At 37.2% G+C, this 25,555-nt stretch overlaps 1 protein-coding gene across 7 annotated transcripts in view; it reads right to left on the bottom strand.

Annotated features, from left to right (window-relative positions):
• Nucleotides 1–25,555, bottom strand: part of PLXNA1 (plexin A1) — a 391,291-nt gene that overhangs the window by 44,603 nt on the left and 321,133 nt on the right. For all 7 annotated transcript variants that reach the window (XM_087923772.1, XM_087923767.1, XM_026723218.2 and 4 more), the window contains 3 exons: nt 24,508–24,742; nt 19,877–20,019; nt 3,094–3,350 (listed from right to left, as the gene is read on the bottom strand). In XM_087923772.1, the coding sequence (XP_087779898.1) occupies nt 3,094–3,350; nt 19,877–20,019; nt 24,508–24,742 (635 nt within the window). The remainder of the gene's footprint in view (nt 1–3,093; nt 3,351–19,876; nt 20,020–24,507; nt 24,743–25,555) is intronic.

Below are 25,555 nucleotides of genomic sequence, written 5' to 3' on the forward strand. Positions count from 1 at the left end.
ATAAGGAAACAGGGAAAGGGTGTTATTGAAAAATAACAAAAACACCACAATCTAAATTCCAATTCTCTAATTCTAGAAGCTACATGGATTCTGAGTAGTTTACATAACACAAAGGAGTATCAGGTGGAAAGGAGCAGTTAAGTAGCACAGATTGTTCTGAACAGAACAGGACCATGGAACATGTTATTTCCTGACCACCTTCTGCCTTGATCAAATGAAGACGATGTCTCCACATTTTGGCTTTCTGCCCATTATATCTCTCTTTTGCTTTCCTCATAAAAATATGCCTGATAAGTTGTGACAAGGGTAGGAGTGGAAATTATTGGATTCAAATTTAAACACAAATGACCTAATTTCTACTTCCCAACTAGTGCATATTCTAAATAAATCCCTCTCCTTCCCTTCTGGTATGCAGCCTGGTTATAAGATAAAGAATGACAGCTTGCATTCAGCATGGTAGAAATGCTAGTGTGGAAAAAAATGTGTGTCCTTTAAAAAGAGGGGGGAGGAGGGAGAAGTCTGAAATAGCCCAGATAGTTTTATAAATCCAATTGCTGGAATAAACTTGGCTCTGAGTAAAAATAACAATATTTAGGTTTCTGCCACTGTTCCAAGATGGCTTTCTGTAGTCAAGGCTTCATTATTAGATTGCCATATGTGTACACGACATTTTATAATATACATTTCATAGAAATGTTAAGGTGGTGAAGCTTGGTGTAAAGGCAAAGTTTGGCCTGAGAATAGCTCAGAGTAAGTAAGTTATAGAATAAAACGTTCATCTCCTATGCAGGAAGTAATACAGGGAAAGACTGTAAGATCAGGACTGGAGAAATAAACTTTATGAATGATACTATATATACCCACACACAGACTACATTATTTATTTATCTATCAAGGTTGCCTAGTTGCCAATCTCACCAAAAGCAACTCTGGGCAGCACACAACAACAATATTTACACATTTTCTGTCTCTTCTTCAAAACCAACTGTCTCCTTCTCTGTTGTCTTGTGATCTTGAATCTCTGTTTTTCAGTTCTAGAATGTATTGATACTGATATTGACACACACAATATACATACATACATACATACATACATACATACATACATACATAAATACATAAGTAGCTTGTACTGATCAACTATAATGCTACAAGAAAGTCCCTGTCCAAAGATATTTAAAACTTAGCTGCTACATACCAGAAGTAAAATGTTCAGACCTCAGCCTCTTTAGGGATAAGCTGATAATGAAGTTGACAGTATTCAAAATGTAGACTTACTTTACACATTATCATTAGGAGGCATATATTGTTTACAGACTTAAAAAAAGATAATATATGTGATTATATCTAGAAATTAGAATTCTAGTTTCCCCATTGAATAAAAGTGTAGCAAAGAATCATTTGTCCCAATGTAATAGTATAAGAAATAGTACCAAGGTCCAAAAGAAATCCTTCTAACATGTAATCCATCCCCAATTTTGGTATATTTCTTGTTTTCCTTCTTTTAAAAACGTGCAAAAATCGGCATTGTCTTAGTAATGTCAGACTGCTACATCCAGCTAATGGAAATATTATGCGTGAGAGTTCAGATTGCCACAATTAAACTACTATTTGAAGCAGCTGACATATGACTTCAAACACCCAGACACATGATTTAGTGCATGTATGAGAAGAGCCGTTTGGCAATTCTACTGTTTGATATGTCCACTACATGTTTATGAACATGAATCTACCTTACTGCATGTGCATGACAATATTCTTTGCAAACATGTATGCAAACAAATATATAACAAATAAAACTACTATTTGATCTGTGAACTGATTTAAAGCATAAAAGGATAAGGGAATTAACTTTTGCAAAAGTGGATTATTAAAAGCTCAAGAAAAGGAACTTAGTGAGTATATATTTTAGTACACATGTAATAATTTTTTATCCTGCAGTTAGTATATTTTTCAATATGCATTGGGCTATAATTCAGTAAGTCTATCTGGCTAAGTTTTAAAAACCTGATGGAGCAGAAACAGACACATGAAGGAAGTGGAATACAACCTTGACATCTCTCGCCTGTGTTGATATAATACTCAGGAAAATCTGCTTGTTTTATTCTGAAACAATCACTTCTTAGAGGTTGAAGAAGCAGTCTTGAAGAAACAATTGGGAAAGAATAACAAGGCAAAGAGAGGCCTGATGCACTACATGCAGAAAGAGGATGTGTCCCTTTTCGACCTGTAAAATAATAATGGCTTGCTCCCTACCAACCATCAGAAACAAATACTACTGAAAGACAGTAAATTTGCAATAGACATTTGTGACGAATTAATTAACCCCAGATTTAGAGATTTAGTATGTGACACAGTATTGGTAACCCGCTAGTATTTTTAAAAAATGGAAGAAAGGAAATAAGTTGAAAGAAGGAAGAAAAAGACAGTAAATTTCAAAATGCTCTATTCTTTTTGTTTACCTTCTGTTGAGTGGGGGGGAAAAACCACTCAAATGCTAACAAACAAGACACAGCAGTAAATCAAGCATACATTTGTCCTTTTGATGCTGTACAATCATTTGTATGGTCATTTCTGAAGTCTTTTAAAACTTTCTTTTCCTTTGATTTTTACATCATATTATCATGGTTATACCCATCTCCCACATAGAAACATATTATCTGTTTAATAAAGCATACAATTATTCTGCAAAGAGTTAGGGTATAATAGTGTATAATGAAGAGATGCTGACACACTCAAGAGTCTGTTCTCACAACAGAAATCTGATATCTCTGTCTATTGAAACAAACATTTCCTCCAATCTGTTTGTCACTTTGTTTTGATATCTGACTTGCAAAGATATGAAAATATTATAGCTTCTAAATTCTAACCGCACTCATAAATGTTCAAATTCTCCTACTTGCTCAGTTGGTGTATATTCAGTCTAATAGCAATCACTCTCTTTTTGAGAAATATTGAGATATTTATAGGCGATGATCTATTATTTTAGTGCTAAATCTATGGTCAGAATTGTTGAAAAAACACAAAATACCGTGACTTCAGCGAAAATCCACACAAATCCTTTTACTAAGAGGATCCTATACAAATGCTCACCTCCTCAAGAGCAATTTGGGATGGTTCTTGCTCTCCAAATTCTTTTCAATCAGATCTGAAAGAAGCTGTTTCAGCACTCCAGTGGCATATTCCATCTCACCCTGTAGGGCTGTCATAATTAAAGAGGCCACATTACCCCGGTCACGCATGGAGAAGCTGCGTTGGGCCTCCAAGGTTCGAATAAACGTTAACAGAAAGTGCTTTTTGTTCAAGAGCTGCCCAAAGAGTGTCAAAGACTTCTCCACATTGGCCTGGACCTAAGGAAGAGAAAATACAGCAAGTTACATCAGAGTATTTTAATGATACAACAAGATCGGGAAAATCAGGTACAGAATCAAGTGCAACATTGGACATGGGACAGACAGAATCCTGGAATATAGCCAACAAATACATACGATGTCCAATAGTCACTTTTTAATGTTTATTTCTAATTATATGTGAATGCATCTTCTCTTTGTAGGAATTTGAGTCCACATCACAGAATTTAGTGTACAAAACAAGAATATGGCCCTTTAAATCCTTTTAGCTATGTCCTCCCACCAAGTACTTAGTGAATCTACTTTTTTCAAATATTTAACTATTTAAAAAGCTCACACTATGGATATATAATATTTTGTCTTTTAATATTGTTAATTCATTAAAAGCAGCCTATTCTAAAAATTCCACTTATTGAACATATATTCTCAAAGCTGCATACATTAAATATATGCAAGTTACAATTTTACTTGTAAGGTGTATTTCAAATTTCTCCCAAATTTTGAGACCATGAATCAATTGACCTTGTTTGCAAATAATACTGGAATAGATCTCTCTTTTGACTATTTATTGTTCAGTCCATGAATCTGTGCATTTGTTCACGGACAAAACACAAACATTTAGGAAAGTGTCAGTAAAAAATAATACTCTGAGCACTGGAAAATATCAGAATCTGTCCTGTTTTTCAATGCATTTGTACACTTTTGTGCATATGAAATGTGAATAATAAAAAGTCAAACCAGGACTGGGTATTAAAGTTTGGAGAGTCATTTAATAAAGTAATAGTTAAATTCAGAAGTTTTCTCTTCTCTTTCTGTTTTTTTCTCCTATTGCTCCAAGTCTGACTCAAATTCCAGCTCACTCTTTCAATAAACGTAATACTAAAAGAGAACAATAGGCTCATGGTTGTCTTGTCTAGTATCACATCAAATTTACAAACAAAGCTACTGTCATACCATTCTGGGCCTATGGGACTGAAGTAGCAAAATTCAGTAGCAGAGAGAAGACTCTGATCCTGATAAGCAGTTTAAGAAGGCTGTACAGATAGTTCCCACTTAATGACAGCAATTGGGCCAGCAATTCCATCACTAAGCAGTCATTAAGTGAAACATCATGCAACCATGCCTGTCTTATGATATTGCTTCCACTGCAATTACTAAGTCAATCATCTGCAGTCATTAAGTGTGACACCACGTGATTGTGACTTGTGTCTTGCTGTCTACTTCCCTCTGGCTTTGTTGGAAGCTGGCTGTGGAAGTCGCAACTGGCAATGACATGACTGTGAGCCAGTGCGACTGTCATAAAGGCGTGCTGGTTGCCAGACACCCAACTTCCAATTATGTAACGATATGAGGATGCTTTAATTATCATAAGTTCAAAGGCTGGCTGTAAACCTACTTCTTCAGCAATGTCATGAGTTGAATGGCTGCTAAACAGGGCAATTGTTAACTGAGGACTATCTATATCTGGTTTTCTGAAGAGATTAACTCAAGGAACAGGTTTGAGTGCAGCCGTAGACAAATTTATTATCTAAATACTGTATTTTCATAGGCTTTGCAGATTCCTTACATCACAATCTTATCTTGATAGGACCAAAGAAAATATAGAATTTATTAATGATAACTGATCAGCATCAGCATATTTGTCACAGTAAATTTAAAGCCAGAAACATACAGAAAAAATTAACTACATTATAATAGATAACTCTTCTTTTAACATTTACAATACATTATTTACATTGTAGAATTTTCAAAAAATGACATGATTTTTTTAAAAAAAATCCCTCACCTTGTACACTTACATACCATCAGATTTTAAAAATGTATTCAACAAGCATTCTATCTCCTTTCCTAAACAGGAATTGCCAAAACACTTCAGATTTGATCTGGGAATAATTGCCAGATTCCTCCTGGATAAATCTGAGCATAACAAACAGTCGTATAGGAAAACTTGATCTTTTGCACTTTCTACATATGGCCATAAATGTTACTGTCTGTCCCTGAAATTTAGCGATGGAATTGGGTCACATGGTATATCTAACCATGAAGCAGAAAATAAATAACTAAATATGAACAGGACGTCTAATCTATAGGAACTCAAGCAGATAAATATTTCTATTTAGCTACAGTTGTAATCTACTTGGTGCCTCAGTTCCATATTTTTACTAATGAAGCATCTGAATAGACGCAGGAAAGAAGCTGTATCATTTGGGCTGCTGACACACTGTTCAATCTCCCTATTTTTCCAAGCAGGTAACTAAAATTAAAGTGAACACCTCCAAGGCGCCCACCTTCCTTTTGTAAAATAAGTGTTTCAGGGCAAAGATTTTTCATTTCATTATTCTGAAAAGTGTTTTATACTGATGGCAAAATATGAATAATAAATGAAAATTAAATAGATTTATGTCCCATGTTTCATTAATATAGCTCTTGTGGATATTAAAAGCACAGGGCAAGTACTGTATATCTCCTGAATAGTATATAGAATATGGATTACATATTTGTACTCGTATTTCTTAAAAATAAGTGTGCACAAATGAAAATATTATCTCCAATCAAGATTATTCATCAGCCTTTACCAACGGTTATTATTGTCAATGGATTGCTTGCAATTGAGGATACAAAAATTTGCTTAATTCACATGCAAATCACATGCACATATAAGACCCAATTGGCAATGGTTTGATAATTCAAATATTTTAAAAAAAATTAGGATTTTAGATTGGACAAAGTTGTACTTCTATGGAACCTTTCGATGAGCTTCTATAACCCTTTTCTCTGTATTTACTTTAAGAAGTGAGATTCAGAACCCAAATAAAGGATACTTGCAAGACAATCCCTTCTTCTAAATGTCCAACCTGCTCTTCAGAATCGAAACTCTCATAAGGGATGAGTATTAGATTCAGACCAAGCCTAACTCCTGTCTCAAATGAGACACTTCAGAGATTGTCCTCTCTATGGGTCTCTGATTTCAAAGCTGAGCCAAAAAAGCTGTTTAAAAAACTGCATGAAGTGGAAAGTAATATTGTTTGGGGATTAGTGGTCATTGTTACTGGCTTCTGAAATCCACTCCATTTATCCAGAAAATATGATTGTTTTCTGTAATGTCTACTAATGTCATATGTGAGAATATTCCCCATGTTGCATTCTCTTGTATCTGAATTATAAAGTATCTTGATTTTTATATGTGCCCTGTGTTACTAATTAGGTAAATCATTTCCCTTTGGCCTTTCTCCTTCCTTTTGTTCTAGCTAGCATTCCATTGTTTTAATGTTCCTGATGTACTTGGTCAGAAACTGTTAAATTGCCGGTAGTGTTGGGGAAAAGCTATGTCACAAAACAACAGTAGTTATTTTTGTCCTCTGTGACATGTTCATAATAATCTGAATTTACATTTCTCAGTTATACCAGGAATCCACTGCACTGAGAAGCACTTGTGCAAATTCATTTTAATATCATTAACACAAAGCAAAAGGTGGGAGATTATCTCAATCCATACAAAAGAAGCTGTTTTCAGCAATATAGTTGCTACAGAAAAAAGGGTAGTAACCTCCCATAAGTTGTCAAAGTTTGTGTGTGTGTTTGCATGTAAATAACCATGTTTACTTTAGAGTAGAATGATCTCTCAAATAATTAATTCGTTCTCTACAATGTGTGCACCATGTTCTTGAGGCACTTCAAGGCAGGACTGTTTTTATCCCCCAATCTTTCTAAACCACAGTTGAGTAATGTGAGATGGTCCTGGAATAAGAAAATAAGAAAAATGTCCTTATAGACATTCCCCCCGCATACACGTATTATATTTTGATCCTCTGCAGAAGAGAAGGGGGAGGCAAAGGAACATTGCTTATTTCATCCCAGCTGCTTTGGTTATCATGGGGGAAGAGTTGCAAATAATTGAAAAAAGCCCTTACAGTCCAGATTTATTCCAGTGTTATAAAGTGGGTTGTAGTTACCTAAGGATAAAATGCAAACACAAAAGCTTGTGTGTTCACTGTAATGAGGGAATCGTGAAACTGTCAAATCATCTTATGGGACTAAACTGGTATGCCAGTGGAGACCCAAGATCTGAAGGAAAAGGTAAGATCTTCCACCAGCAGAGAAGCAAATCACCCACAAATTCTGCAGAATTTTATTGTTAGAAATTGGAAGATTCTATTTTCTTTTTTTTCTATTTGGGGTTCATCATTGCTGAGCTAGAGATTACCCACCTTAACTGCTAAACACAACAATACAGGAACGTACAATTCTGAAACAAATTCTGGACCAATATAAGGACTCCAACTGAAATTGTCATCAGGCAGCAGAATGAAGGCTAAAAGTTAAGCCGTATGAACATAGTAATTGATGCTTGCCATGGCCATACTTTTAGGAATAAGTAACACACCTAATACCCTTTTCAGGCACAATCATGAATATAAAAGACATCGACTGGATCAAAATCATATTTGGGAGCAGAGAAAAGCAACTTTCATAAATGCTCTCCAGATTCTGTCTGGAGAAAAAAGACTGAGAATACATGCAAAATTAGCTGACTCTCAAGGGCAGCAACAAGATTAGATGCTGCATAAAGAGAAAATATGGGCTTATTAGACTGAAGGCCAAATTGGGTTCAGAGCAGTAGTTTCCTTGAATGCTAGAGCAACTGGACGTTAGACCATAATTCAATCTGTCTAAGATCATTTAACTGGAGAAAACCAATTCTGGATTTTTTAGTGACAGAGTTTGCTTGAAATACGAGGCAAAAAGCATTGTGTCTTTTGAAGTGTTGCAAGTCAAATTGATTGACCTAGTTGTTTCTATGAGAAATTTGAATTGGCCCTAATTCCTTATTTTAATTAGGGGTGTATGTGGGGGAAGGAAGGAAGGAAGGAAGGAAGGAAGGAAGGAAGGAAATTATTTTTCTCAACAACTGCTTGATCTTTTATTCCATTCAAATTATCTCAAAATGTGCTTCTTTTGGAAGTTCTGCATATAATGAATGAAGAAACATGAGGAAGAAGGCTGTATTTTAACCTGAGTTGCTCTTGATCGTGATATGAAGATGCAAAACAGTGTCTACTCATGGCAGATATCATAGATGGCTTTATGCAAAACCACTGTCTCAAATTTTCACTGATCAAAATAAATAAAGACCCTTGCTTGTTTCATGAAGTGAAAGGAGGATCACACAGCATGCTCTTTCTTGGGCGGTGTGCTCAACTTCCAAAAACCCACAATAGTAGATAGATAAGCTCTAAAGTTTGCCTTGTCCTAAACAAGTTGTCTTATTACAACCATTCATAACAAGCATAGCAGAGTGGTGGTGCTGTATTAGTAGAAGAAATAGCACAAAACACCTGTCATATACCGTATTTCCCCATGTATAAGCACCCCCTTTGTATAAGCCACCCCCCCAATTTTTGGACTGTGAAGTTTTGAAAAAAATATTTTATTAGAGAAACAAGTTATGAAGAAAGAAAATTTACAAAGAAACAAAATTCGCGTCTAGATCTACAACCGGTCATGGCGCAAAGCGGTGCGGGCGACGCTAGCAATCTACGCATCGGGCGAGAGTAGGAGCGAAGCATTCAGGCCGATGCCTAGCGTATGCATTTCTATCGCGCACCGCACTCGTAATCGTATCATCACGTACAATTTTTACAAAAAGTATAGCATACTGCTGGAAAACCAGTTTATTCCTACTTTATTATTTTATGCATTTTCATGTATAAAAAGTGTACCTGCTTTTGTATATGCCACCCCCTACTTTTTGGGCTTGAAAATTTTGGAAAAAAGGGGTGGCTTATACATGGGGAAATACGGTAAATGATCTCAGCAGGCTTGGCTAGTTCGAAAAGCTCTGAAAGCAATGAAACAACACAAATGCTCTCCTTTTCCTTCCCCCACCCACACTCTCACTCTTTTTTAAAATGGGTATGTGTTCATTAACAGAAGTAAATGAGCAATAAAGCATAATAAAACAGCAACTTAAACCCACATGAGGAGTTGTACTTACAGTGCAACAAATTAGTTTGGCAGGGTGGTGATGTCATACATAACAAGTTAGGAAGGGAAAAGAGAGACAGAACACATATTCCTTCCTTGCCATTTGCAGTAACAAACATTATTATTTTCTAGTTAGGACATATGAACACAAATTTGTCACTGATTTTAAGAATTGCTGATGTTACATTTGACATAGTAAGATAAAAGGCAATCCTACTTGTCTTGTTCCATTTGGGGGGGGGATCCAAAATTGACAGTTGAATATCTTTATTAGGGCTGAAGAAAATAATGCAAACAACTTTTAGAGTCTCCATGATACTTTGTTGGAAATATAAAAGCAGGGGGAGGGGAGATGTTTCAGAATTATCACATTTCACATTTTGTGAGCCTATAAATATGATGAATAAATAAATAAAGTGACAGAGAACTTATTAGATCTGCTAATTGGGTCAGAATGTTATTCACACTGCCATAAGGGCTCTCCCCCAGTGCTCAGAATATATTTGTATTTGTATGAATCATGCTGTATTTTTTTTTCTTTCTTGCAATTTAATTTTTTCAACCATTTTGCATTCTACAATACATACTATAACTGGGAAAGGTTTGTATCCTTTATTGATTTATTCATTATTATTTTTATTTCAGAATTCTGCCTGATCAAATCTATGAACAACTTTTCTGTTTTTCTTGTATAAGACACTGTTTTATATTTTACTATATATCAATCTAAATTATCCTTATTTATCTTGAGAATAACCTGAAAATGAAACTTATTTGGCTATAAAGCTGTGTTGGTGAACCTATGCCATGTGTGCTGGAAGTGGCACACAGAGCCATTTCCCCTGGCACGCAAGAGGTCACCCGGAAGAGCCCCACTGAGCATGCGCTTGCACACCACTGCCCGACAGCTGATTGTCAGGTATCTGGCGTGCATGCACAGGGGGCTTGGGGGGGCCAGCACACATTGCCTTCTGGGTGTTGGCACGCGAGCGAGCGTGCGTAAGCAAGCAAGCAAGTGCGCAATTATTGGCACGGGGGTTAACTACAGGGGTGGGATTCTACAGGTTCGCACCTATTCTCTCGAACTGGTTGTTAACATTCTAAGCAGTTCAGAGAACCGGTTGTTAGAAGAAATTACTGGCCTAATCCTGTAAGGAGGGCAGGAAGGAAACATTCTGGTGTTGCTTACAGAAACTGCCTCTCTGTTAACCCTTATTACATTCTTGGCAGAACTAGACTTCCTGTCTCAGGAACGTCTCTGGAGTTTTTTCCCCCACCTTTGCTGGTACTTTGCTTGTGTGGAGTGACCATTCAAAGTTACAATGGCATGAGAAAAGTGACTTGTGACCATTTTTCACACTTATGACTGTTGCAGCATCCCCACAGTCATGAGAGGCCAGGCGAGAAGATGAGCGCCTCAATGTGAGTGATATTGAGTTGGCCACGCTCAGCCAGTAACATGACCACCAAGCCATGTCCACCCAGTCACATAACCACCAAGCCCACCAACTAAGCCACACCCACAGAACTGGTTGTTAAAAAATTTGAATCCCACCCCTGGTTAACCACCACTGCTTTAGAGTTTTGAATGGAGGGAGCATGCTGAATTAACTGTAATAATGAATTGTGAATAAAGAAAATTCTGTTAACATTAATATTAGTATCCATCACCTCCTGTTTGGTACTGTTTCCATGTTATAGTTCCATTTTTCCATTTGCAGGTTATCTTTGTACTGAAAAGTTAAAATCCCTGTCTTGTATTTGATGTGTGCCCTTTCTCTCTCTTCTCCCTCACAATAATTAAAGAGGTAATGACAGGCAAACTGTGATCACAACAACATCATTGCCAAGAGTTGAAACACAGATGGGCCAAAAAACCCCTCTATGTTTCAGTTAGGATAAAAGCTAAACTCCTGATTGAGGTATGAATGAATCTGGAATTCTTCAATACCTGTGACATAAAAACAGGCATTTCCAGAACAAGATTTTTTTCTGGAATACCTCCAAGATAGAATGGTTTCAGACCTTTGCCATTGTTTTATTGCAATGGTCTGCCTTTATCAAATGTTCATAGTAAAATCTCACAGATTATGAAATTAAGCTCTTTGGCTGTTTTTGCTTCTTTAAAGACATAATGGCTCACAAAAGATTTTACAGCCGTAATATGCTTCAAGCCAATGGCATAATTCTTCAACTTCCATATCTGAGCTCAGCATTTTTCTGCAAGTTTAAAGTCAGAAAAATTACATTCTTTGCTCTAAATAAATTCAGCCAATTCACTAAAATCCATAAGCAAATTTATGGACCCCTCAATACTTGAAATAGCTGTGCTTTATTCTTAAAACAATTCTTGAATTCTTGGCTTGGTTAACAAATAATGATGCAGTCAGTATGAACAGAGAAATAAAAAGGATTATTGAAAGCAATGAAAACAAGGGTCATAAACTTCTCTTAAAAACTAAGATTATTTGCAAAGATTTTTTTTAAATAAGCTGCACAACCAGAAGACAGTTCTCTCTCTTTTTTTAAAAAAAACAAAAGCTACAGGCATTACATAAACTATGTATTTATTCTTATATTCCATCTGAAATTCTGTGCACAAAAAGTAGATTTTGTCTTAATACTGTCTTCCCTGATGTGGTGTCCTTTTAATTTTCTAATTTTCACCTAAGTAATTCTACAAGATGCAGAAATCCATTGAAATTATTTGCAAAAAATCTAAAAGAGTAACAAATAGAGTATCATTGTGGAAATTTAAGCGATATGAGGGAATGATAGAGAAAAAGTGCTCTCCAAGAGGAGAGCGGCCATGTCCACATGGAGTACAGGTTAACTAGGGAATCTAGAGAAGGCAGTCATGAGTCATGGACATCAGGAAGACAGATTTTAAAGAACTCAAAAAAAAAAAAAAGTTTGGCACCACATCATAGCTTGAAATCCAAACAGAGTCAAAGAGGTACTTGTCTATGGAGATTCTCGGTCATCCAGGTTACGTTACCCCAAAGGTGCTTTTTCAAAAGACCATTGGACTTTCTTTGTTTTTTTTTCCTTGAAGATATTTTACTTCTCATACAAAAAGCTTATTCAATCTTGACTGAATGGTGGGGAAATTGAAGGATTTATATTCTTTGCATTATTGTATTCTTTCTATTCTCTACCATTCAGTCAGAACTGAAGAAACTTCTTGGATGGGAAGCAAAACATCTTCAGGGTAAGACGGAGAAAGTCTAGTTGTCTTTTGAAAAAAGCACCTTTGGGTCAAAGAGGAACAGGAAATCCAGAAAAATGCACAATACTAAACAGGAACAAATACATTCCTTAAAAAGGAGAAAAGCTTTAAGAACTGTGTTCGATAGGTCCGCACGGGAATGAGAGGCAGGGCACAGCAGGAACAGTAAGTAGTCTTTATTTAGGTTCAGTTCAAAAAGCTACATGGTCGCGGCAAGCGCCGGCTTAGCTTCAGCCACTGATGGGACTTTGTTTCTCCCACCAGTGGCTGAGCCAATGAGTGGAGTCTGTTAGCCGACTCCAGTCCTTGGCCATATTTGGTCATATACAACAAACTGAATAGGGATGAACAAAAACCTATTCAACTGGATGAAAAACAAAAAGGAAATGTTTAGGAAACAGAAATGGGGCTGTTAACTAAAGACAATGAAAAACTGATAGCTCAGACTTGAACAATGAAATTATCATTTTTCTATTCCATTCAAGCTAAGACTCAGGACGAGATAGGGCTTATGAGGAACGCAAACCATGATGGGAAGGGAAGTTTAGAATATGTTCCTAACAGAAGACAAGACGGCTAGTCATCTCTTACATGGGGAAGTTGTCGAAGTAATAAAGGAAAATAGGAAGAACACAGAACTGTACAACACCTTCTTTTGCATCTGTCTTTCATCAGAAGAGGGAGAGACCTGTTCCTGATATAACTGAAGAAAAAGTGGGAAAAACACAACCGAAGAGTGAAAAGTATATTAAGAACTCATCTTGAAGAAATTCAAGACTTCAGAGTCATACTTCTAGGTGACAAATGAACTGGCAGGAGTGATAAAACCTGTACTGTAATCTTTACAAATTCCTGCAGAATCAGTAAGGTGCAAGAAGGTTGGAGAAAGACCAGCTTGGTATCAGAGAAGGGCTAGAGGGAGGAGTAAGCCATTAGAACAGACTGTCAGGCACTGTGTCTGCAAATTTTTAGAAAATAATGCTGCCATTATTAGGAGCCAGCATGGGATTGTCAACAAGTCATTTCAGAATAATTTATCTTTTTTTAATGACAGAGTGATAACTCTGATAAACAAATAGAGAGCACCGTGAACAAGGTTTCTCATTATATTCCTCTGGACAAGACAGATAAATGTATTCTTAACAGTACTACACTTGGGTGGATTTTCAACTAGTTGAAAAATCACAAACTAAAAATCACACTTAAATGGATTTGTATTGTTCTAGAGGGAAATACCAAGTGGAAATTTCCCAGGGCTCTCTGCTTAGCCCCAAACCATGCAACAATTTATACATGCCCTAAGGAATAGAGAAGAATGGATGCTTATTCAATTTACTGTACAGATGACACCAAGCTAGAGACTAATATCTCATAGAACAAAATCACAATTAAAATTATAGTGACAGGTTTGAAAATCGAGACAAATTCAGCAAGAAGATGCTCAAATGTGGTTAGTGTAACGTCTTGCATCAGGAAGGAAAATGAAATACGTGGCTATGGACTTGAAGAAACCTGCCCTGATGGTGCCACATGTGAAAATGATCTAGAAGTAGTAGTGTGGTGTAGCAGCTACATAGTACTATACTAACTTGGGCTGTGTTAACTGAACCATTGCATACAGAATCAGGATATAATGGTTCTTCAGTACTCTGATACTTTCACAGGGGATGTAGAGAAGCTGAAGTGAATTCAGAGGAGAGCTACTAGTATGATATGGGATCTGGACACTCTTAGAAGGGCTAGATATGCTTAGCTTGGAAAAGAGGAGAGATTGATTACCATCTATAAATGTCTAAAATTTTATACTATGTAAGAGGGAGAAGATCTATTCCATGTTGAACTGAAAGCAGCACAAAAAATGTTGAACTGAAATGGAAATAAATGAAATTAAGGCTGAATATTAGAAGAAATTCCCTCACAATAAAAAGCTGTTTAGCAGTCAAACAATCTACCTAAAACATTAAAGGACAACCAGTAGTTGGGAGGGCTGGTTGATTTCCTGTCAGAAAAAATTGTTTAGTGGATTCCTAAATTGAACAGGAATTGGATTACATGACCTATAAGATCCCTTCCAACTTCCATCTCCATTTGGGTAGATCAGTGCTGTCAAACTCATGGCCTGCGGGCCAGATACATCATGCACTGGCCAGGCCCATGCCTGGTTTAGTGAAGGGGAAATAAGTCGCAATACGTCACATGATGCCCCTGGGGTAGATAATATGTTTGTGTGTGCTGGATACATACAGATACACACTATGACAAAGATCCTTTATATTAAAAATAAAAGTTGGTTTTCAAACTAGAGGAATAATGTGCAAAAGCAAGATGGAAAGTCTGCATGTAATATAGTAATAATTGATCACACAAGCATTGATTGTACTTGACTATAATAGGCAGCCTTTGTCTGTAATCATAAACTCCATTTTTTCCTAGAGCTGATTATGACTAAATATACTGTATTCCAAAACCCAAATCAAACCTGAGAGGTCAGCAGCAAGAGGATGATAAGGACATCCTTCATTCCTTCTATCAAGAGCAACCTTGTTAAACAGGAAAATGTGATGCTAATTTTGGCAGAACTGATTGTACTAAATTAAGGGAATACTGCATGGTCCGGAAAAAAGAGAGTAATGGATTAGGTGACAAGGGGAAACTAGGAGTTTGAGGATATCAGGTATCAGATGTGCTAGAAATGAGGAACTAGTCATGTCTCGAACAAATCCAACTGAATCAACCTAGTACTGCAGAACATGACAGTAGCAAAGGTAAGAGGATAAAAACAATACAGGTACTCCTCGACCTATCACTACAATTGGGTACAGAATTTCTCTTGGCTAAGTACACCCTATTTTATGACCTTTTCTGCCATGATTGTTAAGTTAAAAAACTGCAGTTAGTGAATCATGTGGTCTTTAAGCAAATCTGGCTTCCTCCACTGACTTTGCTTGACAGAAACTGGCTGGGAATGTTGCAAACACATGACCCCAGGATAGAAATAGCACTTCAACTTATATAATGCTTCACAGTGCTTTTACAGCCCTCGCTAAGCAGTTTACAGAGTCAGCCTGTTGCCCCCAACAATCTGGGTCCTCATTTTACCCACCTCGGAAGGATGGAAGGATGTGGCAGGTGTCATAAATACATGCCAGTTAATCAGGTGACTGTGGGAGTGTTGTGATAGTCGTAAGTGCAAGGACCAGTCACAAGTCACTTTCTTTAGTGCCTCTGTAAGTTCAAATGGTGATTAAGTGAATTTGTGTACAATAAGCCAAGGACTATCTGTGTTAATGATTGAAATGATCAAAGGCCTGGAGAGTAAACCAGATGAAGAACGCTGCAGGTTTTGGGTTTGGCTAGTCTACAGAAAAGAAGAATTAGGGGTGACATGATAACACTATTCCAGTATCTGAGGGGCTGCCACAAAGAAGAGGGAGTCAAATTATTCTCCAAAGCACCAGAGGGCAGGACAATGGATGGAAACTAATCAAGGAGAGAAGCAACTTACATGCAGACTTTCCATCTTGCTTTTGCACATTATTCCTCTAGTTTGAAAACCAAACTTCCAAACAGTGAGGACAATTAACCACTGGAACAGCTTGCCTTCAGAAGTTGTGGGTGCTTCATCACTGGAGGATTTTAAGAAGAGACTGTACAGTCACTTCTCTGAAATGGCATAGGTTCTCCTGATTGAGCAGGGAGCTAGAATAGAAGACACCCAAAGTCCCTTCAAGCTCTATTCTAGTTTTCTAGTGTCAGTTATGACCCAAAGCTTTTTCTGAATAGTACATGGAAATGTATCCCATGGATGCATCTTGACACTTTTCTTAAGAATCACATGCCTGAATGACAGTCTCTCTGATCCTGTATCTGGCTTCCCACAATGGGGAGCCAGATACGCTTCAGAAGTACATCAAAAAAACATACATAAAAGCAAATATTGTTGTTTGCTTGCTCATGATCTGAGCAACTGGTATTCACTACAACAAGCATGTTCAATATTATATTGAGTCACAAATGACCAATCCTGATTAATAAACTTTTCTTTTATAGATTTCGCATAATATCCCTGCAAGGATGACAAGTTTCATTTCATTTCATGGGAACAAACTCCTTAATTTAGCAAAGTATCGAGTGAACAATTTGCTTCTGTTTGTTCTGGATTTCCCACCACTCTTCATCATAGAAAGGTCCTCAGTTCAATTATCATAAAATAATAGATTATCAGTAATTTGTATTGTCAAGGAATGTACTATATACAATGCTATAGTATATATATTTAATTTAAATGGAAACTTAAGAAGCCAGAGCCAAGAAATACAAGCCATCCATCATAATTTCTATAATAGCCATTCTGGACCAAAACAAACACTAAAAACTATTTAAAAAATACAAAGATAATCAAGGTGAGATTCCCCTTTCCCCAAAACTCAGCATTTATATCCTCTTTCGAAATTATGGACGTTTCCCAATTGATATCAGTCCCCATGTATATAATACAGTGTATACTAGCCTATGTTTGGAGCTGGCAATCGAACTGCATTTGTGTGGACTTGGCAACCTTAAGGCAAAAGCACTTTATGACTCCATTGTCAAGGACACATCACTATCTTAACCTAGAAAGTGGCTCATGTAAACTTTTATATAGAGAATTAAATAAATAAATTAAAGTAGACAATAGGTAGATTTGGACTGTCATATTTTCTAAATTGTTTGTTAAAATTCTGGCCCTAGGAATTGACATTATTACTCCTTGGTGCTTCATTCCCTTTTGCAAAGTTTAATTACCCTTGTGGTGGCTTACTAAAAAGCTACAAGTAAAGAAATAGTGTACAGTACAAGTACAGGAAATCTTACTAATCAAGCTGCGCAGAGTGTGGTACAACTGGAGGCCTAACCTATAACAACTGAAACAGCAAGGGGTATTTACTTCTTGTTTTCATTGCTTTTCCATACTGTGAGGCATCCTCTTCAGCAAGATTTAGGAGGAGGAGGAGCTAGAATACTCAGTATCTCCCAGTAAATAATTTGAATCATTCTTTCCAGAGAAAATTAATTAGGTATATCTCAACTGGGACTTCATGGATCGAGTAAGTCAAAAAGAGGTAATTTTGGCAGCTGCTTATCCTGTTATCTTGGATTCTTTCCAGCCTGTGGAGGTGAAGAATGTAGGGAGAGTATGTAGAGAATTATGGCTACCATTTGCTTATTCAGCTTGCCCCTGCTAGTTAATTAAAATAAAATTAAAATAGCTAACAGGAGGTAGCACTGCAGCTCAAGGTGTGCCTGGATAATTATCTAGGTCCAATACTGGGGAGAATACAGTACTGAGACAGCTTTGGTACTCTTGGTGAACTATCTTCCATCAAAAGCCAGATATTTTTGATACTACCAGTCATTGTATCCTATATCACTGACCACCTGCTAGGATTAACTTTGGAACCCACCCACTACCGGTTGGGTGGGTGATTGCATACGCACACGCTCCCCTAATGTGTGCACCCCTAACAAGTCAATCAGCTGAGAGGATGAAGAAACAGAAAGCTAGGAGCAATTCTCCCCATGCACTTTTCTGTCTTTTATCCTCTCAGCTGATTGTTGGAGGCTTTTTTCCCTCCTCTCAGCTGGAGGCTTTTTTTTTTACTGCCAGTTTGGCTGAACTGGTCCAAACTGGTAGCATACCACCACTGCTTTGGAAGCACATTTGGCAATATTCTAACCCTATTTTCTGAATTGTCTCCTGACAGTCTAGAGAGAAATTTGTGTCTCAGCCTTTGAACTGGCTAGCCTTGGAGAAGAAAAAATGGACAATATCATTCAGTATAGCCTCAGTTTAATTTGTTCCTCAAAAATTAACTGTAATAATTTCCTAAAGGAAATTCTACTCTTTTTATATTGTAGAGAAACAGAGAAATTGAAATTGTATGTATTTTTTCCTTTTTAAATTTTTTTCCTTTTTCGAAAGCGCTGCTGTACAAACTCTTCTCTGGACAATACTAAAATAGGACAACACCTACTTGAGTGATTTTTAAAATTAACTGCTTTTTAGTGTGCCGATTTTCAGTTAGATTCTGCTGTCTGCAAAAGGCTTCTGTTGTTCTCTGCCTTTAACTAATTTTCATTCTCTTACTCTTTACTTACAATCTTATTACTTGAACTGACCTTAGCAACAACTTTATGATCCATTTAATGCTTTCCTATGGCTCCCCTTTTGCTTACCCTATTTGACCTACTTATTAACATTTTTAAAAGATGCTCCTCAATTCTCCAAGTTGCTATCAAGCAATGTTGTCTGTAGAACTGATACTTCTTATTCTCATTTCAATTAAGGCTGAATTAGTCTCTATGCTCTGCAGTTTAGAAGGAATACAAGAATAAAGCAACAGTAGGAGTGATTTAGTGAGAGCCCAGTCATGACTGTTGAAAGGGTGTTCAAATCTTTTGCAGGGCATAGTTTTTCCTATCTAGCATGGCTCAAATCAATTTATCCAATGTTCAGCTCTCATCCCGTAAAACAAAATGGCTTACTTGACAAGTTGCTTGTAAAAGCAAAGTCCTTATGTGCCATATTTTATAGAAAGAGGAGGAACTCCCCCCCTCCTCGAAAAAGTGCCCCCTCCACAAAATCAATCAATTTTTATCTTTGAACCATCTATAAATGCAGAAGCCCAAATCTGCTATCATATGGATGTTTGATCACAAAGTTCATAAATCATGTCCCTGGCAGTGAGGGCCAGGGCTCAAGAACTTGCAGTTTGAAACCCCTGGAAGACTTTGAGTTCGATCCAATATTAGCATATTCTCTGTTGGAGTTTTATAATAATGTTTTTTAAAGTGCCCATGATCGGATCCAGCATTTAAGAAACACTGTCAGGTTAGTCTCTTCAAAATATGGATATATATGATGCATGATGTACAGCTTTCCTTGGGGACAATATTATAGCTATCCCACCAACATCCACACCACTTGGCCTCTAAAACAAGAAAATCCCTTAAGCTCATTCAGGAATCAATGTACCTTCTCTAGCAAAACTTTATGGGTAATGGGAAATTAAGAACCATGGGATATTAAGATCATTCTGGTTAGTCTAAAATTCTAAACCAATATCCTAAAGCAGAGAAACATCAATAGAGACAAATAATACACACACACACACACGCACCCACACGCACCCACATAGATATTATAAGACAGCACTACCACTGCAAAAATCAAACAAATGCTTCTTTCTCAAGGCCCAACCCCAGAAAGCTCAAGAAATTAATGCAACATTAAAGATTATGCAAGCAGATGCACATACACCCAATACCACACCTCCATTTCTTTCAGGACAGGATGGTCTTCTATTCCTGGAAAGAGGACTCTCATAGCATAGGTGCAATAATCCAAAAAGGGGATGCCAGCCCCATCCAAGTCATTGGTCAACTCATGGATATCAGTCTGCAGCTCGGCAAAAGCTGGGGAGGAAACAGAAGATTAAAAATGTTGGCCAGATAAAACCTCCCTTTCAAGAACTCAGTGGACTAATACTACCAATTGTACTGTTCAGCTTAAATGTTATTTAAAGTGGAAATGTAATTAATTCTTTAAAATGGTATCATAGCTTACTTAAGTATGAAAAGAGAACCTAGAGCAGGGGTCTCAAATTCACATCATCACATGACAAATCACGACTTTCCCTTCACTAAAACAGGGGTGGGCTTGGGCAGCACCTGACGCATCTGGCCCACAGGCAATGAGTTTGACACCCCTGACCTAGAGCAGGGTTAGGGAAATTTGGCTCTTTTATCACTTATGGACTTCAACTCCCAGAATTCCTGAGTGAGCCATAAAAGGTTCCCCATCCCTGGCCTCCTGGTTTTTCAGTTGTGGGGGAAATCAATTTTTGACTTGAATGGGACTGTTTAATATACAAATGTAGGACATATAAAGAATATGTCCATATAAAGAATATGTACCTACCCCTGACCTAGAGGGTTCATGTTCCCCAAACTCTACTGGGTAGGGATTTTTTCAATGAAAATGGTTTAGTCTTCTGATACCAAAGAATCAAGCGGTGGACATAGACTAATACCTCACTGTGAACTTTGACTTGAACTTATATACAAAATGGTACTAAAAATGTGGATGGGGAATCAAGGCAGTTTCTTTTTAAGGGAAGACTAGACTAGACACAAGAAAAGTGAGTCTCTCCCCTTCTTTCAAATGGAACAACCATTTGGTAACAAAGTACTTGCAGAGCCCTTGATGGTCTCTGAACCTAGTTTGCTTGCAGATGTTTCATTTCTCAAGTAGGTAATATCATCACTCGGTTTACTTCCTGTTTATATGACCTGTATCTAAACAAGGCACAAACCTCATCCTCACTCACACCAATATTACTTAGTTGGGGTAATGAAATGTCTGCAAGCAAACAACTAAGTTCAGAGAGCACCAAGGGCTCCACAGTTCAACGCTGAACCATAGATATTCTCTTCTATTGGAATATAGTTTTCAACTGGGTTGGAACAGTTCACAAGAAAAATAAAGCACACCTTACAGCTTTAAATTCACCTAAAACAAGCCAGGTTGTTTGTTTTTGAGTTCTAAAGCTGGGAGGGGGGAACTTTAGCTGAAAAAGGAGAGGAATGCGAGGGGGGTGGAAATCAAATTAATGGCACTTTAAAAGGAAGCTAGAAATGGCAGAGGGCTGTAGGCTGATCAGTTTGATGAGAAAAAACAAACCGTCAGTTTGAAAAGCACACTATCTTATCTGTAACTAGTGGGACTAGAAAAGAGAAAAGGCAGGGAAGATACTGCAGCTTTTAATTAAAAGTAGATCCTTTTATCTGCCAGCTTTGGAAGACAAGGCAAAATTCTCTCTCCTTGCACTCCCTCCCTTCTTCTCCAATCACTCTGTCACTATTTCTATCTACAGGGCTTTTTTTTTTCATACTACCTTTTTTATTATCTCATTTTAGGAGTCTGCTTCTAAAGCAGCTTCTGGGCCAACTTGGAGTTGGCAGGGTCACAGCCCCAGGCACTGGCTTGTGGTGATAATGGGCAATTAGGTTTTATCAGCAGGATCAGAAACAGTATTCTGTCCAATTTCTCAGCATCTGTCTGTCACATAATGAGAGACCCAGTCTCTCACAAGCAGACTTCTCTCTTCCTTTAAAACTTTTCCTCTTGAAATCTTGCTACGTTCCTTCAAACTGTACTAAACAAAACCTTCAGTAAAATTGCCTCATCTGACCTCAAAGCAGTGCCTAAGCTTACACAAGTTTTGGGAGTCGCAAAAGCTATAACGGCAGGTGCAGCATAAACCTGGTTCCTATGGTGTTTTTTAAAAAATCAGTATTTATCTACCTGGCCTGGTTGCTTTACCGATCACAGACTCTTCAGTCAGAATGGCCAATGGCACAAGGGAATTCTGGTAATTACAATTACAATACCTGAAGGAAACCATGCTAAAGGTTTGTGCCTTAAATCATAGTGAATTGCTTCCTATTCGTGCTCATATAACACAGTAACAAAACTGGAAGCAGTACTAATCTGATCATTACTCATTATTTGGCAACAACGTTGTAGGCTGTTAATATTGGTGGAAAAGATGCCTTCTTATCCCGTCTCAGAAAAACAGGACAAAGTATAATGTTCACCTACATCTTTTTGTTTTACTGTATGTTTTAGCTGTTGAGCAACTCTAACACTCTTTTGGAAGGCCCTGAAGATGTGGTTCTGCCAGTGGGCCTGGGGAACCCAGAGTGGGATGGAGCCCATTAAATGGTGGGTATGAATGTGTGTTGTTGCCGAGACAAGGGGTTATTTATTGTTATTATTATTAGTAGTAGTATTGTTGTTGTTGTTGTTTCTTTTATATTGTGTTTTTATGTCCTGTAAGCCTCGAACACCATGTGCGAGTAGGTGGCAATACAAAATTTCTAAATAAAATAAAATGCACATCTCTAACATTAATTATTTAGAGCTTGTTTTCAGAGCAAATATGCATTTTATTTCTTGTGATCTAAGTAATGCTGAGATATCCCAAAGGTGCTTTTTTCAACTGGACTCTCTGGTTTTTCTTTGAAGACGTTTCATTTCTCATCCAAGAAGCTTCTTTAGCTCTGACTGGATGGTGGGGAATGGAAGGATTCAGTCAGAGCTGAAGAAGCTTCTTGAAGTGAAACATCTTCAAAAAAAATTAGAAAGTCCAGTTGCCTCTTGAAAAAAGCACCTTTGGGACAACCGTGACCTGGATGTCTGAGAATTTCCATAGACATAATGCTGAGATACTGAAAGACATGCATGCTTAAACTGTGAGTTGTGAGCCCCCAGCCCAGGGTGCAATGACCAATTCTAAATGGTGATTCCCAAATGTTTTACATTCTGGTTGGGCAAAGTAGAAACACAAACAGATCTGACTCTAGACTTTGCTTCCACTTTGTACAAGCTAGTTGCAGGCTTGCCAGAGCAGAAAGAAGCAACTTTTAACAGTGTTTCTGCTTTGCAAATGGAAGGATTGTTGAATGTCAGTCACTGCTTTGCCTGCACAAGTCTGCAGTGGGCAGTTATGGTTTGATAATAATCGATGATCGATGATTCCCCAGACTGACAAGGATCAATCAGAAGACTGTTTAAAAACAGCCATGTGTGGGCTCCTTAATTATCAGTCAAGAGACTCATTCACTGGCTCAAAAAAAGGAAGTAAAAAGAAGATGAGGAATCTGTCTCAATGTATCTTGGGGATATATTAAGAAATGTTTCAATTGCCAGGATTTTTGTAGCCTCCTCTCTTTCTTAACACATTTCTGCTAAGGAGATTTTGTGAGATTCAAGATTGGAAAAGGAATTTATTTCAGCTTTAGGAAGAGGCAAAGAGCATGCTGGTAATCACAGTGTTTGAAAAATTATGTGATATATAAAGATTTAATTTCAAATGTAAGTGGTGTAGTTGCTTCTTACCTAACCTTAGCCACAGTGGAATTATTAGTTCTATTAATAGAGAGGGAGATATTGCACAAATGTATTTATTGTTTTAGGGAGATACGGTGCTTGAAATATTGAGAATCCATGCTGTGGAGCCACAAAACTCCAGACATCCAAATTTTTGTGCTCTAGGTATTATAGTTATAAAACTGCTTCCCCCAAAGCTAAGTCTGAATATAAGTGTCTTTACACCCACTCTGACATTTACTGTAACCCACATTCATAAAAACAAATGAAAGAGGTCTTTCAGCAAAAAAAGTGTGACTAAGAATGTATAGGCAGCAATTTTCTATAACATTATGGGGGAAAAAAAGTGAATGCTACTGTGATTCTTGTTTAGTAATATAACTTTACCTGCAATTAGGGTGTTTATGAACCATGACATTATGATTAATACCCTTGCAACATTACATTTCTACTCTGATCTTCCTTGAAAATTGTATGGTTCTGTAGTTTCCCGATAGCTGATGGAAGAAACTTGACTTGTTTCAGCTATAGAAAATTATTTTACATTATATGGATGGATCATAAAAAAATTCTAAATGAAACTTATGCATTTCTTCATGGTCTGCTGAAACCATATGATGTGGACAGAGGGGGAAAAATCTCTATCTGATGTGGTTGTTTCACATGGTTGTAGTCTGCAAACCTAATAGTCTGTATTCTGGGTGGGGGTGGGGGGGATAAGAAGTTTTAATGTTATCTAAACAACTAAATCATAGAAACTAAATTGGGTAGAATGCTTCAATGGCCCATAAAGGAAACCTCAATCTACCCATGATGGGGGAAGATTCATTCATTCAGTACCTAACATGATATGTTTGGTGCTTTAAAAAAACAAAGAAAATTGAAAGGAACACAGTGCTGCAATGGGGAATGTTGAAACCAGCTTCTACCTGCATTTTTTTTTTTCTTATGGCAGTGGACTGACAACAATATAAATGACAGAATAACAGAAAGATGGCAGGCATTCTCACCTTCCTTGCATTCCAAGGCCACCCGTGATTCCAAGTTATCCATTTGCAACTGGAGACGTTTAAGGGTACGGTCAGCATCTCGAGACTTCCGTTTGTATGCAATAAGGACAATTATGATGATGAGCAAGAGAAGTCCGCCTCCTCCACCAATGCCAATAATGGCTGGTAAAGTCAACAGATTGTCAGAATAAATCAGCAGCATCCCTGGAGAGAACTCAAACCCCCCAGCCTTAATCTGGAAGACACAAAGAGAGAAAAACATCCAATACTATTGATTGGTACTGCCTTACTCCAAAGACAGACGTTTATTCTCTCTTTTACTTAGTAGACAAGTAGACTGAGCATATTTTGAAACTGGGCAATTGAGGAGATTGTCCAATTTCAAAAACTTGAAAGGAACTATTGACATAAGGACATTATCAACATATACTTTTCCAACTGGTGATCAGAAGCAATTTCTACATATTTTAACACTAACACTAAGAAGAAAAATATACTTGCAATATTGCTTTTTATTCTAGTAATAGCCCAGAGATTCTTTGTACTCAGCATACCATTACTAAAGTCTGTTCTATCCTCACTATGCCCATTTCTAAACAACTTCTAGTTAGCACTGGCTGCCACCTTTAGAGGGAAGGAAATGTAAAAGCAGGAAAGAACAGGGGTAAGATACTGTTAAATAAGTCACACACTACCAGAAAGAGATTAGATGGGATATAGAATATGTAGGCACACTGCTGATGCTTGAACAGAGTAAACCTCAAGTTTGATATCTCATTCAAATAATATTATAATAACACATGGCTTGCAAACTACACTCCTCTGATGGATGAGCTCCCTGGAGGACGAAATGTTTTGGGTCCTTTTCAAAAATTTAAAGCTATAATGAACTCCAGAGTAAGGCCGAATTGTTGTACTAAAAACTAATCTTATATAATTCATGCAGATGTTGTTGAGTATAAAGAGAGAACAGGTAAAAAATTCAGAGATTAATGAGATTTTTCTTTTTCTTTCTGAAAACAGTATTTAAAAAATAGACTAAGTTTAT

This window comes from Pseudonaja textilis, chromosome 2, assembly GCF_049901715.1.
Source record: "Pseudonaja textilis isolate UNSWEBS1 chromosome 2, rPseTex1.2, whole genome shotgun sequence".
NCBI lineage: Eukaryota > Metazoa > Chordata > Lepidosauria > Squamata > Elapidae > Pseudonaja > Pseudonaja textilis.